This window comes from Hemitrygon akajei, chromosome 8, assembly GCF_048418815.1.
Source record: "Hemitrygon akajei chromosome 8, sHemAka1.3, whole genome shotgun sequence".
In the NCBI taxonomy this organism is placed as follows: domain Eukaryota; kingdom Metazoa; phylum Chordata; class Chondrichthyes; order Myliobatiformes; family Dasyatidae; genus Hemitrygon; species Hemitrygon akajei.
Window position 1 is genome coordinate 110,703,539 of NC_133131.1, and position 19,450 is coordinate 110,722,988.

The 19,450-nt window shown below is 40.0% G+C and overlaps 1 protein-coding gene across 2 annotated transcripts in view; it reads right to left on the reverse strand.

Annotated features, from left to right (window-relative positions):
* LOC140732153 (contactin-associated protein-like 2) overlaps positions 1 to 19,450 on the reverse strand; it is a 1,811,541-nt gene that overhangs the window by 1,175,005 nt on the left and 617,086 nt on the right. For both annotated transcript variants that reach the window (XM_073054373.1, XM_073054374.1), the window contains exon 3: positions 3,112 to 3,305. In XM_073054373.1, coding sequence (XP_072910474.1) covers positions 3,112 to 3,305 — 194 coding nt within the window. The remainder of the gene's footprint in view (positions 1 to 3,111; positions 3,306 to 19,450) is intronic.

Genomic DNA, 19,450 nt, shown 5'->3' on the forward strand with positions numbered 1-19,450 from the left:
CTTCAGAAAGTAGAGGTGTTGGTGAGCTTTCCTGACTAAGTGGGATGTGTTCTAGGACCAAGAGAGTTTGTGAATGATGTGCACTCCCAGGAGTTTAAAACTGCTTGCTTCAACAGGATCACAATCTTGTGGGTTGGAGGTTTGCATACCTCAATGATCCAGAGAACTATGATGGCTGGTGTCAAGGCTTTATGCTTTGCGCTTTGGTAGGGTCCGGCATGCCAGACAGGTCAAAGGGCAGAGGCCAGATGAAAAGTGTTCCAACAGTCTTCCAGGTTCAGCTCAGGGCTAACAACACCGACTGGTAAAACAGCAATGAAGAATTCTTCTACATTTGAATGCGATGGTATTCTTGAGTTTCCAACCAAGACTTGCATTAGCCGCAGTCGTGAAAGGAAGATACTGGCACAATGAAGGAAGTCCTGGATACTGACAGAGCTGGAGGACCTTCATTGCTACCTTAAATACCAAGGCATAATGGACAGTAAGTAAGTAAGCAGTTTCCAGTGCTATGCCACTGATGTAAAGATGGGTGTGAGTGATGAGTTCTTCGGAAGTCAATAACCATCTCTTTCATGTTGTTTGCTTGGCACTAGGCCTTGAGCTCTTCCACTTCCTCTCTGTAGACCAGCTCATTGTTGTTGGTGAGGAGCCCCACCACTGTTGTGCCATCAGTGAACTTGACAATGCGTACAAAACATCCAAAACAAAACCAGAAAATGCTGAAAACCTTCATCGATCAGGCATTACCTGTGAAGGTAAAAACCTAAAACTCAAAGGTCAAAAGTCCTCTATTACCACTGGAAAAGTGTTAAAAAGCATGTTAGTTTTAAGTTGCATAGATGAGAGGGAGGAAGGGATAGGGAAAAGGGCAACTCTGATAAAAAACAAAGTGATTTACTTGAAATTGATAAATTAAACACTGTCCTGAGGGCTCCACTGTGCCCAGATGGAAGACAATATGCTGTTCCTCAATCTTGTACTGGCAAACTCTCTTGTACTGTTAACCTGGTTTTCCCCTCCCAACAGATCTGATAAACACTTCAAAAATCTCTTTTTGGTTTCATTTTCCTGCAACAGTTCTGACCTGCTTTTCACAGCTTTTACGAAGTCCCCAATTTTATTGCAAATTTATTTTCTAATTACGCTTAATAATTGATCAATCAAAAGGCTTGGTTAACATGGTATCACTATGGTAACCCTTTCCTTCCCTTACCAGAGATATTCTGTTTGTCCCCTCCCAACAAACTCTGAAAACTAAGGTTAACTGTTTCTTTTTCCACAGATGCTGCCTGACCTGCCAAACATTTCCATATTTTTACTGCTATTATTTCAGATTTTTAAATCTGAAATTTTACATCTGCAATTTTTAAAATTCTCATTTACAAAATGTTTCTACAAATGTTACTGTGGATTGCTTTAAAAAGGCTCAACATTAAAATTAAATTTTAATATTTACCATAGTACTTTCCAGAATATTCATTTCCCAATATCAAAAAAAAGTCATGTTTAAGGTGCCAGAATTTCCAGAAGGTGTTCGATAAGGTGCCACATAAAAGACTTATCCATAAGATAAGGATGCATAGCATTGGGGGTGATGCATTAGCATGGATAGAGGACTGGTTAACTAATAAAAAGCAGAGAGTTGAGATACCTGGATGTTACCCTGGTTGGCAATCAGGGGTGAGTGGTGTGCCGCGGGGGTTGGTGCTGGGCCTGCAACTGTTCATGATATACATTAACATTCTGGAAGAGGGAACCAAGTGTAGTGTATCTACGTTTGCTGATGACACTAAATTGAGTGGAAAAGCAAATTGTGCAGAAGATATGGAGAGTCTGCAGAGAGACAGAGATAAGTTAAGTGAGTGGGCAAGGGTCTGGCAGATGGAGTACAATGTTGGTAAATGCGAGGTCATCCACTTTGGAAGGAAAAATAAAAGTGGATTATTATTTAAATAGTAAAAAATTGCAGCATGCTGCTGTGCAGAGGGACTTGAGAGTGTTTGTGCATAGATCACAAAAGGTTAGCTTACAGGTGCAGTAAGCTAGCAAGAAGGAAAATGGGATGTTGGTCTTCATTGCTAGAAGGATTGAACTTAAGAGCAGGGAGGTTAGACTGCAACTGTACAGGGTACTGGTGAGGCCGCACCTGGAGTACTGTGTGCAGTTCTGGTCTCCTTACTTGAGGAAGGAAATACTTGCTTTGGAGGCAGTGCAGAGGAGGTTCACCAGATTGATTCCAGGGATGAGGGGGTGAGAATATGAGGAGAGATTGAGTCGCCTGCGACTGTACTCACTGGAATTCAGAAGAATGAGAGGAGCTCTTATAGAAACATTAAGAATTATGAATAGGATAGATAAGATAGAGGTAGGAAAGTTGTTTCCACTGGTAGGTGAGACTAGAACTAGGGGACAAAGCCTAAGATTTGGAGGAGTAGATTTAGAATTGAACTAAGGAGGAAATGCTTTTCCTGGAGACTGGGGAATATCTGGAATTCTCTGCCCAATGAAGCAGTGGATGCTACCCCAGTAAATATATTTAAGACGAAGTTGGATAGATTTTTGTATAGTAGGGAAATTAATGGTTATGGGGAAAAGGCAGGTAGGCGGAGACGAGTCCATGGCCAGTTTAGCCATGATCTTATTGAATGGTGGGGCAGGCTCGACAGGCCAGGTGGCCTACTCCTGCTCCTATTTCTTAAATTCCAAGCTGAAAGAAAAAAGCTTTAAATTGGATTTGAGGGGAGGTTTTATTCATGGAAAGTGTTTGGTATCTGGAACTCACCACCAAAGGAAATGAACGGAGTTTGATATGATCATTATTTTGAAGTAATGTTAATCACATAATTAAATAGGCAAGGTATAGAAGAACACAGATTTAATGCAAAAAAAATGGGATTAGTATGTTGGGCAAAAAATAGGCTTTTGTTGTACAATTCTATGACTTAATGAATCAGTATATAATGGACATGTTTGTAATTACCTGTAAAATTTGGTTAAGCATATCACAATTAAGAAAATAGCCAGGAAAATTATGTTATGAACAATTGGCATCTCATATTACTATTATACAGCTTGAAAATTAAACTATTAGCTGCAGTAAGTACCTACCCAGATGTTGCCATCCTGATGGTATGGTTTCCAGTTCCGTCCTTTATCACTGTAAAGCAACCTGTACTGTGTAACCCAGTCTGAACTGCTGTACCTGCCTTGGGTTGCTATGGCAGTGACTTGTTTTCTATTCCCAAAGTCCAGCTGCAGCCATTGATAATGGTCAGTATCTAGAGGTGACCAACCACCAGCACCTATAAACAAGAAAAAAAAACAATATTAAAATATGGTATAGGTACAACTAAATTATTTTGTTAAACGAGCAGTATAAAACTGATATACTCCAAATCTACCACAAAATGGCTGGTATGATAGCATCAAGAGAAACATTAAACTATCTATCACTGCTTTAAAATATTCAGAAGACTGCTGTCATTACGCTGTTAATTTCCAAGACTCACTATCCTCTGAGACTTTTTTTTTGTACCTTTTGTCTTACTTTTAAAGAAGTTACACTCCAAGATTCTCCCACCGTAAGAAACCTGCTCTCCACAACCATCCTGACAAGGTCCCTCAGGATTCTATATTTCAATCGAGCCTCCACTCACTCCTCTGAACTCCAACAGATATTAACTTATCCTGGTCAAATCCTCCCCATGAAATGGTGCCTATTCATCAGTCAAGTAAACATTTCATCCAAATTTCTGATGGATGAACATCACTTTTTAAATAAGGAGACTGACATTATGGAACAGATGTAGCATCACAATGCACTATACAACTGAAGTGTTAACATCCCCACTATTGTATTCAATACCCTCCTCAATTAGTGATGCTTTAAGTATGGTACTAGACCAGTTGCCTTTTATCCAAAACACATGTTACTTGTCAAAGAACTCCCATAAATTAGTCACACATAATTTCCCTTTCACCAAAGCACATTGATATTGCCCGATCCTTAAAGTCTTCTCAATGTCCAGCTATAAAGTATATAAGACTTGGTTTTAACATTTTCTCCAATATAGATACTAAGCTAATTGGCCTTTGATTTCCTGCTTGCTAGCTCATTTTTTGAATAAAGGAAGTACGGATGCTACTTTCCAACCTTATGAATCTGTTCTCTAATCTAGGGAGTCTTCAGAAACTAAAACCAACCATCTCTCTAGCCACTTCTTTTAAGATCCCCATGACTAAGTTCATGAAAACTCAGGGACCTACCAGCTCTCAGCTGCAACAATTTGCTCATTACCACTCATACTTGTTATTTACCTGAGTTTCTCCCTTCCTTTCAATTCCCAAAATGTAGCTATTTCGAGATGTTACTTGTTTCCTCTGATGCATAATACCTATTTAAATAATCTGACATTTTGTTATGCTCCAATAGTAATTCCTCAGACTCACTTTCTATGGAGTTAATGCCTACTTTTTGACTATTTTAAGATGTTTATAGAACCACCTACTATTGTATTTCACATCTCCAGCAGATTTTTTTTCTCATGCTATAACTTTTCCTCCCTTAGTAATCTTTCATGGCTGGTTATGTTCAATGGCCTGTTCAAATTACATTGCATGTTTCATCTATTTTATTTTATTTAGAGATACAGCATGGAATAGACCCCTCCGGCCCTTGGAGTATCACCACCACAGCAACCCCTGACAACCACGATTTAACCCTAACCTAATTGCAAGACTATTTACAAAGACCAATTAACCTACCCAGTATATCTTTGGACTGCGGGAGAAAACCAAAGCACCTGGGGGAAAACCTATGCATTCCACTGGGAGGATGTGCAGAGGACAGCGGAATTGAACTATGAACTTTGACGCCTGAGCTATAATAGAATTGCGCCAACCATTACGCTACTGTGGTACCATTGAGTTTCCTACTCAACCACGATGTAACTCTTTGTAAAATTACCAAAGTTAACACATTTTTTGAGTTTGTAAATATTGTCATTTCATCTTACAACATGCAAGATGTTGCTGGACTGGAACATCTCATAAGATGACCATGTGACATTTTCACAGTAAGTGACTAAAAACTGTATGATACTGAAACTAACGCCAATATATAAGGGGTTACCATGTGGTAAGTCAGAGTTTCTATGTAACTATTAAGATTTGAAGATTGAGAAAGATAGGAACGAAAAAACGGTGAATTGTAGTACATTCAAAAACATTCTATAATTAATTCCAAGCAAGAATGAAACAGAACATTTTAAAAGTTCTATTTTGGGTCTTATAAAGGTTAACAATTATACAAGTAAAACAAAGAGTAAATTTTAATCAGAGAGGCTTCATGTGGAGGAGTTTAGTAAGTAGCAGGAAGCTAATGTGGACATCCACTAGTTCTTAAAAGCAATCAAAAGATGAAGGGAAAATTGAGATTTGTATTAAGCAAATGAAAGAGTAAATCAACCAGAAAATGTAGGAGCATCTGATCTTGGTGCATCTTGTTGCCAGGAATCTGTGCTTTAATGACAGAATGCATCATTAATCTTTAATTAATTTTAAATCAAGATCAGGCACACTATTGTTAATATATCTAATAATCAGTATTATGATAAAGAGCTTTAATAAACACATAGAAAAGCTAGTGAACAGAAGGTCAGTTATTCTGCTAATAAAGATGGTGATGCCAATTGTGACTCAAGCAAGTGAACAGTTCCCCTCCATCTAATTCCCATGAACTTCAGTTTTGCTCAGGTTCCTTAATGTATTAAATTCTGGCCTGATGAGAAGACAAGCATTCATATCTAACCTCTGGCGTTTCACTATCTTGTTTGTATTTGGATCAAGACTTTAAAAAGTTTGTGGAACCCAAACTGAGCATTGCTGACCAGTTTATTGGTGAATTAACACTTCTTGAGAACAAAGTATGTTTCTATTATTTTGCGATTACTGAGATGGGACTAATACAACAACAATCAACTAGATTTCATGCATCCTTCGGAAACTTTCAGTCTGCAGGTGCCAAATATGGCTTTACTGGGAGAACTTATGCTAAGACACAGGCATCTGAAGAATTCAGACAGGAAATGTCTTCAGTAATACAACTGAGATGCTATATGATCCCATTGTTTTGTTATTCATAGTATGCTTAGCCATTTCTTAATATCATTTATCAGTCAAACTCACTGAAGACTGATTTTTGCCTTAAGACAAAGCAGGGATAAATCATAGAGCTGAACAGTTTCAGCGCAATCTGGTCCTCGAGTTTGAGCTCTTTTAGGATGAGGATGATCTTGCAGTCATCTCTTCTGGTTTACGTTCATTTGAACAATAATGTTTGCACTAAAACTATTTAGCTTGCATTAACTGTCACCATATTTTTAGATATGCCTGATACTTCTGAATTGTATTGGCCCCCTGGTTTACTGCTAATGGCAATAAGGAATTGTCATGCTAGGAACTTACAACTTTAAGTGGTACATAATTCTATTATCGGCCTGCAGTACCTCAAGGATACATTGCTTTCTTATCCATGTCTCACTGAACTCAATGTCATCTTCATTGACATCTTTTATACTTCACTTTTCCAGGCTGCCATTCCCCCATCCTTCAAATCAGCAACCATCATCACTGCACTAAACAACTTTACACATTCAGAACTGAGCAACTATCACCCAGTGGCATTGATGCAAATAATCATGTGGTGCTTTGAACAGTTGACAAAGGTACACATCAAGAACTCTATTCATGCCACTCTGGACACTCACTAATATGCTTATTGATAGAACTGCTTTCTGACAGATACCATAGCATCTCTTATGAACTTTGCCCTGACACACCTAGAAAACAGGGATACATATCAGAATGGTGTTTCTGGATTTCAGTTCAGAATCCAACAGTATTGTCCCATAGACCTTGGTGAACAAACTCATACTCCTTGGTCTAAGTGCATAACTGCGCAACTGGGTATTGGACTTCCAAACCAATAGACCCAGATAGTTAGAATGCACAACCGCTCCTCCCTCCCTGTCATCCTCAACATGAGTGCTACCCAGAGCTATGTGCTGAGCCCACTGCTGCATACTCTGTCAATGACTTGACAGTGGTGTGGTTCATCGCCAATAATAATGAGATGACCTGCAGAGAAAAGGGTGAAATAACAAGGCCTGGCAATTAATCTCTGGTTATCAACTTCAGGAGAACTCACCCCACTCACACCCTTCTTTATATTGGCGGCACAGCAGTGGATATCGCGTGCAGTTTCAGTCTCCTGGGAGTGCACATGTTGCACAACCTCTCATGGTCCCAGAACACATCTCTCACAATCAAGAAAGTTTACCAATGCCTCTACTTTTTGAGGAGGCTGAAGAAAGTTGGACTAAGCACATCAATACTCATGATCTTCTACAGATGCACAGTAGGGAGCATCCTATCATGGTATGGAAACTGCACAGTAGCAGAGCGGAAGGCCTCACAATGGGTAGTCAAAATTGTCATCAGCCTACCGCCATCAAGGACGCATGTACAGAAAGGTGCCGGACAAAAGCCAGCAATATCTGGCAGGATCCCACCCACCCACCACCACCACTTCATCATTTTTTGTCAGAGGCCCCTTATGTACAGACACTCCTGTACCCAGCATCACTTCATGTACATATAATCAATCTATGTATATAAGCTATTTATGTATTTATATTTATTGCAATTTTTTTACTGTGTTCCTTTTCTTAGTGTGTTCTTATAAGCTGTTTCGGTTCCAGAGTAACAATTATTTTGTTCTCCTTTACACTTGTAGGCAGCCCTACATTGAGTTCAATGCTGAATGGTGACTCCTGCGAAGCTGCTGGTACTAAACTGTATTGGTCTCTGTCATTCCTCCCGGTTTATCAGATACACGGAGAGGGGGAGCTTGCAACATGGGCAACAGCTTGCTCTCTATATCATACTGCCCAGGCTTGTGGATCTAGACAGCCAGGATGCAATATCCATGGTCAACCCTGACCAACAGAAGCCTTCATTTCACTTCACTGGAAATTACATTGAACATCCATGTCAGGATGCTGTTCAACTATAGCTCAGCATTTAATACCATCATTCCCACAATCCTGACTGAGAAGTTACAGAACCTGGGCCCCTGTACCTCCCTCTGCAACTGGATCCTCAACTTCCTAACTGGAAGATCACAATTTGTGCAGATTGGAAATAACATCTCCACCACACTGACGATCAACACTGGCACAGAGATGTATGCTTACCTCACTGCTCTACTCTCTCTACACAACTGACTGTGAGGCTGCGCACAGCTCAAATGCCATGTATAAATTTGCTGATGGTACAACTATTGTTGGCAGAATTTCAGATGATGAAGAGAGCATGTACAGGAACAAGATCTATCAGCTGATTGTGTGGTGTCACAGCAACAACCTTGCATTCAACAACATTAAGACCAAAGAACTGATTTGGATTTCAGAAAGGGTAAGATGACAGAATCCCCACCAGTCCTCATAGGGGGATCAGAAGCAATTTCAAGTTCCTGGGCACCAACATCTCTGATTACCTATCCTGGACCCAACATATCGATGCAACTACAAAGAAGGCATGATAGTGGCTAAACTTCATTATGAGTTTAAAGAGATTTTGTATGTCACCAAAGACAAGCACAAATTTCTACAGATGTATCATGGAGAACATTCTAACCAGCTGCATCATCATCTGGAATGGTAGGCCGATTGCACAGGATTGAAATAAGCCGCAGAGACTTGTAAAATTAGTCAGCTCCATCATGGGCACTTACCCTTTGTAGTATCCAGGACATTTTCAAGGAGCAATGACTCAGAAAGATGACATCCATCATTAAGGACTCCTATCACCTAGGTCATGCCTTGTTCTCGCTGCTACCATCAGGAAGGAGGTACACACTCTACTTACTTTAATTCCCAGCTTTTTTCATTTTATTATGCATTGCAATGTACCACTGCCACAAAGACAACAAATTTCACGACATATGCCAGTGATGTTAAACCTGATTCTGAATCAGATTCTGAAACAATCTTGTATCTTGAATCATGAATCTCAAATCTTGAAAATTGACTAATTCAGTCCAAACTGAATCTATCCTTTTTAGCATGGTGGTAGCCCCACATAACATGGGGGACAACTTAATCTGAATGTCAACAATACCACCTCTGCAATGATTCTGCTGTGGTAACTTCTATCAATACTACTATGACAGGTGGATTGGTGAGAGCAAGCTGAAGCCGGTTTTATTGGCAAATTGTCAGAATTTCCAGCCTAATTATGTCACAAGTTGCTACTGCTTTCCAGGCTGTATCTGTCACCTGCTCCATTCTCAATGAGACTGGTGATGAATTAAAATATTTGTCAGCAATTTCATCCAACCATCTGACTACCCATTCAATCCACTCTTACTTAAACTGGATCAGGAACTTTATCAATAAAATTGTCCTTGCCAACCGGGACAAAGCTGATTTTGTTACCATCCTAAAAGCTTGTGAAATCATACACCAAAGCAGAACTATCAGTGAAAGTTGTATTTTTATAAAATCATTTTCATGATCTGAGCATCCTTGTCAAATCCAACAGCATGTATCTATTTCTAATTTCCCTTGAGCAGGGGAGTGGGGGGGGGGGGTGGAATTACAGTCACCTTCCTTAACCACTGCAGTCCTTCTGGTTAAGGTACTCACTCAAAGCAGGAGTTTCAGAATACAGATCCAGTGTAATGAGAGATCAGCAATATTTTTTCAAGTCAGGACGGTGTGTTTCTTGGTAATGGAACTGCAATGCACAATTGATTGACTTGAGGGACTATGTATGAGTTAACCACATGGGGTAGTACTGAAGTCATGTGCAGATCACATTGGCTAAGATGGCAGAAGGACATAAATGTAATTTGTTTTAAATGATAATCTGGTAATTTTCATGGTCATCCCTTTTAGACTAGCTGTTTTTTTGTTCCAAACTATTGGGTAAATTTAAGTTCCACAGCCACAAGATTTTTGAGTTGATAGTCAAAGTCACCAGATTACTTGCCTGGCAATTGAACTGCTGTACTAGCAATATATCCCTTTTAAAAAAAAGTTGTGGAAGTCTCCAACCTTCCTAAACATTTATAAATATTTGAGATCTGCCTCAAATATCACATTCAATTATCTTTTAAATCATCTATAAATTAAAAAAATACCCTCAGTGGCCACTTTATTAGGTACACCTGCTCTTAATACAAATATCTAGTCAGCCAATCATGGGACAGCATCTCAATGTATAACAGAATGCAGACATGGTCAAGAGGTTCAGTTGTTGTTCTTATTATTCATCGGAAAGGGAAAGAAATGACTATGACTAAGTGACTTTGACCGTGAAATGATTGCTGGTGCCATGACAGAGTGGTTTAATATCTCAGGAATTGCTAATCTCAATGTTATCATCAAAATACGTATATGTCACTATGTACAATGCTGAGATTAGTTTTCTTGCAGGCAGCAGACATACTCAGTAGGTCCAAGAAACACAATAGAATCAGTGAAAAACTGTACCCAACAGGGGGAACAAACAACTAATATGCAAAAATAAACTGTGCAAACACAAAAGGAAATAATAATAATAATAATAATAATAATAATAAATACATAAGCAATAAATATCGAGAACATGAGATGAAGAGTCCTTGAAAGTGAGTCCATAGGTTGTGAGAACAGTTCAGTGTTCAGAGGCAAGTGAAGTTGAGTGAAGCTATTTGCACAGGTTCAAAAGCCTGATGGTTGAGGGGTACAAACTGTTCCTGAGCCTAGTGGCTTCTGTACTTTTTCCAGATAGCAGCAACGAGAAGAGGGCATGACTTAGGCGGTGGGGGTCCCTGATGATAGATGCTGCTTTCCTGTTACAGTGCTCCATGTAGATGTGCTCAATGGAGGGAAAGGCTTTACCTGTGATGGACTGGACTCTCTCCACTATTTTTTTGTAGGATTTTCTGTTTAAGCTGACTGGTGTTTCCATTCCAGGTTCAGATGCAACCAGTCAATCTATAGATGTTTGTCTCAGTATTAGATGTCATGCCAAATCTTCAAATCCAGAGTCTTCTGGAGTTTTCACACACAACAGACTCTAGAGTTTATAAGGAATGGTGCAAAAAAAACCAAAAGGCATCCATTCAGCAGCAGTCTGAAGGTGAAAACACCTTGTTAATGGGAGAGCCAGAGGAGAATGGGCAGATTGCTTCAAGCTGACAGGAAGGTAACAGTAACTCAATGTGTTGCAACAGTGCTATATATAAGCGCATTTCTGAATCGTGTCCCTTCAAGTGGATGGCTACAGCTGCAGAAGATCTCAAACATACAGAAGTTAACTCTGATGAGTGGAAGGGAGCATGGGAACTGGGACTGAAATAAGTGAAAAGGAAGCAAAGGAAATGGGATCTCTGTAAACTGTAAGCTAACATTATTTGTTGAGCCTGATGCCAAACCAATGTGATATTCAAATAGTTGAATAGCAAATTTTTGGAATGTTACTGCATTAATTGAAAGTTACTTCTCTCACTGGCAGGCATTCCTTTCCATTAGAATGAATGGAGCAGCGAAACCCACAATAGGTTTCAACTGCCTTTTGGAAAACTGCAGGTTTGGATGTAGACTCCATTATTTGTCTATATCAAAGCAAAGTGGGCTTACCATTGGCAACCAATGAACAGAAGTCTGGGATTTCCATACGTTACAATGATAAATGCCAAGAACAATGGCTTTTCTTCCAAATTTTAGGCCAATATCTCTCATCAGATGCTTGTGCAATAAAGTTTGACTGAATAACATGATCATATTTAAATGTATTCTCAACAACAACCGGAGTATAAGATGCAAGGTTAAAACACGTTTCCTAAAAAGAAAAAGAAATTTAAAATATTGATGACTTCTTATAAGTAATTTATTCTTATTCTAAGTAAGTTCTTATTGGTAATTTGTACAATATTAAAAGGAAAATGACTTGTCTTTTGAAGATTGCACAGAAAATGATTACAGAATGTTTAAAATAAATCTGTAAGTGGTTGGATATTCTTTCTTTGGAGGAAGGAGGATATTTCTTCTTTCATGACTCTCATATATTCTGACTAGTTTCTCTTTATAGTGTCATGAGATTTTACAGCTACCTGAAAAGACCCTGATTTAATCCATATGCCAACAAGCCTCCAGCAGAATTGTTAACTCCTGCAAGGACTTAATAACAGGAACTTAATAAGTACCTATCATGATATCCTCTCAGTGTTCTTTTTCAATCACATCGTTGAACGCAAGAGGTGAATGATCTGAAATCAGTTGATTTATGCCACCACCAAGGATGAGAACTCAGCATTTTACCAAAATGTCAGCTGAGTTCATGTGTTCAAGTTTGAATTGAAGCTGAAAGCTACTGATTTAGAGCAGAACAATTGTCAATTGAGTCAACAACACACTTGTAAAAGGATGGAGACGAGAACATTGGATGCCATTATTACTACCTCCTGGACTAGTTTATAGCATCTGCCTTCTATTGCTAAACACTTTTCAATAGGTAGTAGGGGCGGCATGATTATATAGCAGTTAGCGTAAGATCGAGGTTCAATTCCTACCATGGTCTGTAAGGAGTTTGTACGTTTTCCCTGTGACCACGTGAGTTTCCTACATGTTCGTCAGTTTCCACCCACATCCCAAAGACATACAAGTCCGGGTTAGAGAGATGTGGGCACGTTGTGTTGGTGGCGGAAACACGGAGGCATTTCAGTCTGCACCCACCGCATCTTTGGAGTGTGCTGCTTTCTGACACAAATGATACATTTCATTGTATGTTTCAATGTTTTGATGCACATGTGACAAATAAAGCGAGCCTTTATACCTTTATCTAATTCATAATTATTCCCTTCACCATTCTTATTTAACAAGGTCAAATATTTCAATATGTTTAATAAATTTCTGGGTATATTTTAATACATCAACAGGACTTAAGCCCAATAGTAAATCATTATGTTCTAACTGCACGGGAATATAATTGAGTACATGAACACATTCTATGAATGTCACATTAAAACCACATTTGTGTAATCATACCTCTTGGATAATTTTGTCTTCAAAGAATTCAAAAACTATGTCAGCAATATTGTCTGATTTCAGCTCTTTTTCAACGATTCTGATAAAGCTGCTGTAGATTGCTCAGAGCCATGTTTTGAAACTGCTTAATATGCACTAACAGTTACTTATTGCCTCTGCAAAATTGCTCTAACTTCCATCCTTCATTTTCAGTTGCATAATCTATCTGCTTTGGGATTGAGATATTTAATTTCCCTATGACTTTCTCGTTAAAATTCACCACAGCTCCTTTATTTGTCTGAACAACTCAATATTTATCCATTTATCTTGAGACACTAGTCAATATCAATTGCCAGTTTTTATTCTGTTGCCCTTTTCATTAATTAATTTAAAGATTGCTCCTGCCATCTACCCTCCTGTTTTTATTTCCAGTCTTTTATAGTTATTCTGTCATTACTCAACAATAATGATGCTCTTCTACCAGCCAAGTAAGTCTATATTAGTAAAACATGCTGATCATTGACAGCAAAATTCTGATTGAAACTCCGTACTCTTGGGTGCTAATAATTTTGTTATTTTGCTACCCATACATCCTTTATATGCCAGCACTATATTCAGAATACACTTCAAACTGATATGACGTATTTTAGTGCATTTTTTCCAATTCTGCCTGATTAAACCATTTTCACAGAACATTATGTCATGGTTTCATTTAATCAGCAACAAACAATAGCTTACCTTTGCTTATTTCGGCCACAGAATTATTATGTGCACTAACAGAGTAGTTTTAGTGTTGCAAAATGCCTGCAAGTGTTTGGTTCTGACCCCCATGTAAATGGACGGAAAGCCAAAAAAAAAGTTAGGAACAGTAAGCACGTATTTAATTTAAAAAAAAGCTTTAGACAGGTTCTAAAATAGGAGAGGAGGTGGACATAGTGCAGGCAAATAGGGTTAGTGCGGATAGGTAAAATGGTTGCCACGGATGCGATGGGTGGAGGACTCTGACTCCACACAACTCTATCATATTATGTTAAGCAAAGTATCATCTATTCTATAAAACAGACATTGCAAGAAATGTCCAGAAGATCAGGCTGTATCTGTGGAGGATGACACAGAGCTGATGTTCTGGTCAATAAACTTTCATCAGGACTGGGCCAAGATAAGAAACGAACATTGTAAGAAGAGGACTGGAGAGAGCAAAGTGAATGCCAGTGTAAGAAAGCAAACCAAAAGAATCTATGACCCAAACAATGCTGCTTCTAGTTAATGAAGTTTGTTGAAGTCTGGCACATGATCATTCTGGAGGAAACAGAACATGAGTAAGGATAGAGGAGAGAAAATGAAATAAATAACAAAGTCTGAACCATGAGATACAAGTTGAAAGCATTAAAAAAAAGGAAGCTTTCCAGCAGGTATAACTTTGCATTTCTTTTCCAAGGTTTGCTGAAGGGTTCAGGACATGAAACATTAACAGCTTCTCTTTCCACAGAAATTGCTTGAGCAGTTGAGTGTTTACAGCTTTTTCTGTTATGATTTCAGATTTCCAACATTTTAAGTTTTTTTTTAAACTTCAGAACAGTTGAGAAATTGTCTCCACAGTGTTCTGGCAGATATGTCAGGAACTCCATAAATGATTAGTGCCATAACAACAGTTGAGCATCTGTGCTAATTTTCCATATAATAGAATTCTGGCTATTATGATAAAAAAAACTGCAGCGTTATAAAAACAATCTCCATCATTACTATATCTTTAGGCAACACTCTGATGCTGATCACAGAGCTGCTTTCTCACAGCTCCAACAACATGATTCAATCCTGATCTCTGGTGCTGTCCTTGTGGAGTTAGGCTTGTGCCAGAAATTCAAGAGCATCAGGGAGCAGAAGTGAGGGTAGGTGTAATCACTAAGGAAAGGTGTTCGGGAAGCTCAATGTTCTGAAGGTGAATAAGTCACCTGGACCAAATGGATTTACCCAAGTTCTGGAAGAGGGAACTGAAGAGATTGTGGAGGCATTATTTGTAATCTTTCAAAAATCACTAGATTCTGAAATACTTCTGGAGGACTGGAAAATTGCAAATGTCATTCCACACTTCAAGAAGGAAAGGAGGCAAAAGAAAGGAAATTATAAGCTGCTAGTCTGACTTTAGTGATTGGCAAGATGCTGGAGTGCATTATTAAGGAAGAGGTTTTGGGTATTTGGATAAAATAGACCGAAGTCAAAATGGTTTCCTTAAGGAAATCTTGCCTGACAAACCTGTTAGAATTCTTTGAGGAAATAACAGACAGGATCGACAAAGGAGAGTCAGTGCTTGATGTTTACTTGGATTTTCAGAAGGCCTTTGACAAGTTGCCTCACATGAGGCTGCCAAACAAGCTAAGATCCTGCAGTACTGCAGCAAAGATCTAGCATGGATAGAAGACTGGCTGACAGGCAGGAAGCAAGGAGTGGGAATAAAGGGCACATTTTCTGGATGCTGCTGGTGACTAATGGTGTTCCACAGGGGTTGGTGCTGCAATGCTATATTTCAATGACTTGGATGACGGAATTGATGGTTTAGTGGCCAAGTTTGCGTACAATACGAAGTTAGGTGGAGGGACAGTACTTTTGAGGAAGCAAGGAGTCAGCAAAGGTTTAAAGTACATTTATCAACAAAGTCTGTACTGCAGACTCCTGCACCTTCCTCCGGCTGCAGTGGGCAAGAGTGAGAGGAAGCCTAGTGAAATGCCGGCAGCTGACACTGATCATCCGCTCACCTTCTGCTCTCGTCCTTGTTGATTTCAGTCTTGCTCTATGCTTTAATCAGCCAAATTGTTGCGTAATGGAGCTGATCATGGGTTTATACTCTACCATTAGACCACATACACCATCCTCAACCTCGCTTTCAACCATGCCGAATTTCCGTGTAGATAGCAAAATCACCAGATCACTCAGTTGGCCCAAAAACACATTATCAAAATGTAAATTACAGCCTCCAATTACACAAGATTAGTAGCAGAAGTATATTTAAAATAAGGAGAAGTAGTAGTTTCATAAACTGTCTACAGATTGTCACCATTAGTCGTTGGCACCATCTTGTCACTCTGCAGAGAGAGGCTGCAGAAGGACTTGGACAGATGAGATGAGGGGAAGGGGCAAAGAAGTAGCAGATGGAACATAGTGCAGGGTAGTTTATTGTCATGCATTTTGATAGAAGGAATAGAGGTATGGAATATTTTCTAAATGGGGAGAAAATTCATAAATAAGAGCTGCAAGGGGATTTGGGAGTCCTCACACAGGAATCTCTAACTGTTAACTTGCAGGTTGAATCAGTGGTAAGGAAACAAATGCAATGTTAGCATTCATTTTGAGAGGGCTAAAATGTTAAATTAAGCATGTAATGCTGAGGCTTTAGGAAGTAATGTTCACATCACACTGGGAGTATTATGAGCAGTTTTGGGCCCCTTGCCAAAGAAAAGATGTGTTGGCATTGGAGACGGTCCAGAGGAAGTTCACTAGAATAACTTGGGGAATAAAAGAGCTAACGTATCAGTAGCATTTGATGGCTCTGGGCCTTTACTCAATGGAGCTTAGAAGAATGAGGGTGGGGATCTCATTGAAACTTAACGAATATTGGAAGGCCTAGATATAGTGGATGTGGAGAGGATGTTTCCTATAGCAGGTGAGTCCAGGACCAAAGGGCACAAAGTCATCCCTTTAGAGTAGATACGTAAGAGAAGGAGCTTCTTTAGCAGAAAATGGTGGATCTGTGGAATTCATTGGCACAGATGGCTGTAGAGGCCAAGTCATTAAGTATATTAAATGCAGAGGTTGATAAGTTCTTAATTTATAGGGGTATCAAAGGTTATGGGGAAAAGACAAGAAAATGGGGTTGAGAGGGATAATAAATCAGCTATGATGGAATGGCAAAGCAGACTTGATAGGCCAAATGGCTTAATTCTGCTCCTATATCTTACAGTCTTCAGGAGTTTGCATGTTTACCCTGCACCTATGCAACTGGCCACTGTTAATTGTTCCTCCATGCGTATGTGGGCAGTGGAATATAGGGAGAGTAAATGGGAATGTGGGGAGAACAGATTGCCAGGAAAATCAGTGAGTTAATAAAATTTCCAAGTGAGTTGGCATGGACATGCTGAGGCCACAGCTAGCCTCCTATCCCATATGGAAATATATTATAACCCTGTCAGTCAAGAAGCATTCAGGAGCTGCAGTGAAAAGCCTAGAAATCAGACCAATTAGTCTTAATTTTTTAAGAATAAACCATACAAAATTGATTTAACCCAGTATGGATTGCACCAAAAATGAATTCCTGCTGGAATTCATACATTACTTCCTTCAGTGCCCATATTCCCCCCTCATCAACATAAAATGGACCTCCACGGTATAGCAGGTTATTATTAATATTTGTTTATTGTTGCCATATGTCGTGAGGTACAGAGAAAAGCCATACCTGCTCATACACCGTACTCAGGTAGTACGAGATAAATCACTAACAGATAAAGAATAAAGTATAACAGTGTTATGCACTTAATATTTCACTATTTCAGTAATTTATTTGAATATATGTTGTTAGATTAAGCATTCTTTGTTGTTTATACAATTCATTATAATTATGAAAGCGGCCAGTGTGTGGGTGGGCGAGTGAAGGAGTGGAGTTTTGAGGCTTTGACTTGAGAGGCTTCAATGAGAAGAAGCGGAGGACAAGCTTGTTCCTAGTTAGTCTTTACAATGCCTGCTGAGACGGTGATGTGCCTCTCCTGTGAGATGTGGCAGTCTTGGGGGAACTCCCCTCTCCCGCAGAGTCACATCTACCAGAAGTGCTTGCGGCTGGGCGATCTGGAATACCGTGTGAGGAATCTGGAGCAGCAGCTGGATGACTTTCAACTCATAAGGGAGAATGAGGCAGTCATAGATGAGAGCTACAGGGAGGTAGTCACACCTAGGCTGCCGGAAGCAGGTCGTTGGGTGACAGTCCGAGGGGGGAAAGTGAAGGTGAGTAGACAGGTAGTGCAGAGCACCCCTGTAGCCATTCCCCTGAATAATAAGTTTACTGTCCTGGATACTGTTGGCGAGGACGACCGACCAGGTGTGAGCCATGGTGGCAGGGCCTCTGGCACTGAGTCTGACCCTGTGGTGCAGAAGGATGGGACAGAGAAGAGGAGAGCTGTCGTCATTGGAGGCTTCATCGTCAGAGGAGCAGACAGGAGATTTTGTGGATGTTAGAAGGACACCCGCATGGTTTGTTGCCTCCCCGGTGCCAGGGTCCAGGATGTCTCCGACCTGGTGCATGACATCCTGATATGAGAGAGAAAGCAACCAGAAGTCGTCATACATGTTGGTACCAACGACATAGGCAGGCAGAGGGATAAAGTCCTGAAGTGTGAGTTTCGGGAACTAGGCAGAAGGCTGAAGAACAGGACCTCAAGGGTGGTGTTCTCAGTATTGCTGCCAGTACTACGTGATAGTGATGGTAAGAATTGGAGGAGATGGCAGTTGAATGCGTGGCTGAGGAGTTGGTGCAGGGGGCAGGGTTTTAGATTTTTGGATCATTGGGATCTCTTCTGGGGAAGGTGGGACCTGTACAGATTGGATGGGTTGCACCTGAACTCGAGGGGGAGCAATATCCTTGCTGGCAGGTTTGCTGGCATGGTTCAGGAGGGTTTAAACTAATTTGCAAGGGTTATGGGACCCGGAGCGATAGAGCAGTGAAAGAAGTGCATGGAGTAAAGCCAGATCTAACATATAGAGAGGCTTTGAGGAAAGAGCAGCGGAATAAAGGGTATAAAGGTAGTAAGGTAGAAGGGCTAAAGTGTGAGTACTTCAATGCAAGAAGCATCAGGAACAAAGGTGATGAACTGAGAGTTTGGATATATACATGGAATTATGATGTAGTGGCCATTACAGAGACTTGGCTGGCACCAGGGCAGGAATGGATTCTCAATATTCCTGGATTTCAGTGCTTTAAAAGGGATAGAGAGGGGGGAAGGGGAGGAGGGGTGGCATTACTGGTCAGGGATACTATTACAGGTTACAGAAAGGGTGGGTAATGTAGCAGGATCCTTTTTTGAGTCAGTATGAGTGGAAGTCAGGAACAGGAAGGGAGCAGTTACTCTATTGGGGGTATTCTATAGGCCCCCTGCTAGCAGCAGAGATACCGAGGAGCAGATTGGGAGGCAAATTTTGGAAAGGTGCAAAAATAACAGGGTTGTTATCATGGGTGACTTTAACTTCCCTAATATTGATTGGCACTTGATTAGTTCCAAGGGTTTGGATGGGGCAGAGTTTGTTAAGTGTGTCCAGGACGGATTCCTGTCACAGTATGTTGACAGGCTGACTAGGGGGAATGCCATACTGGATCTAGTGTTAGATAAGGAACT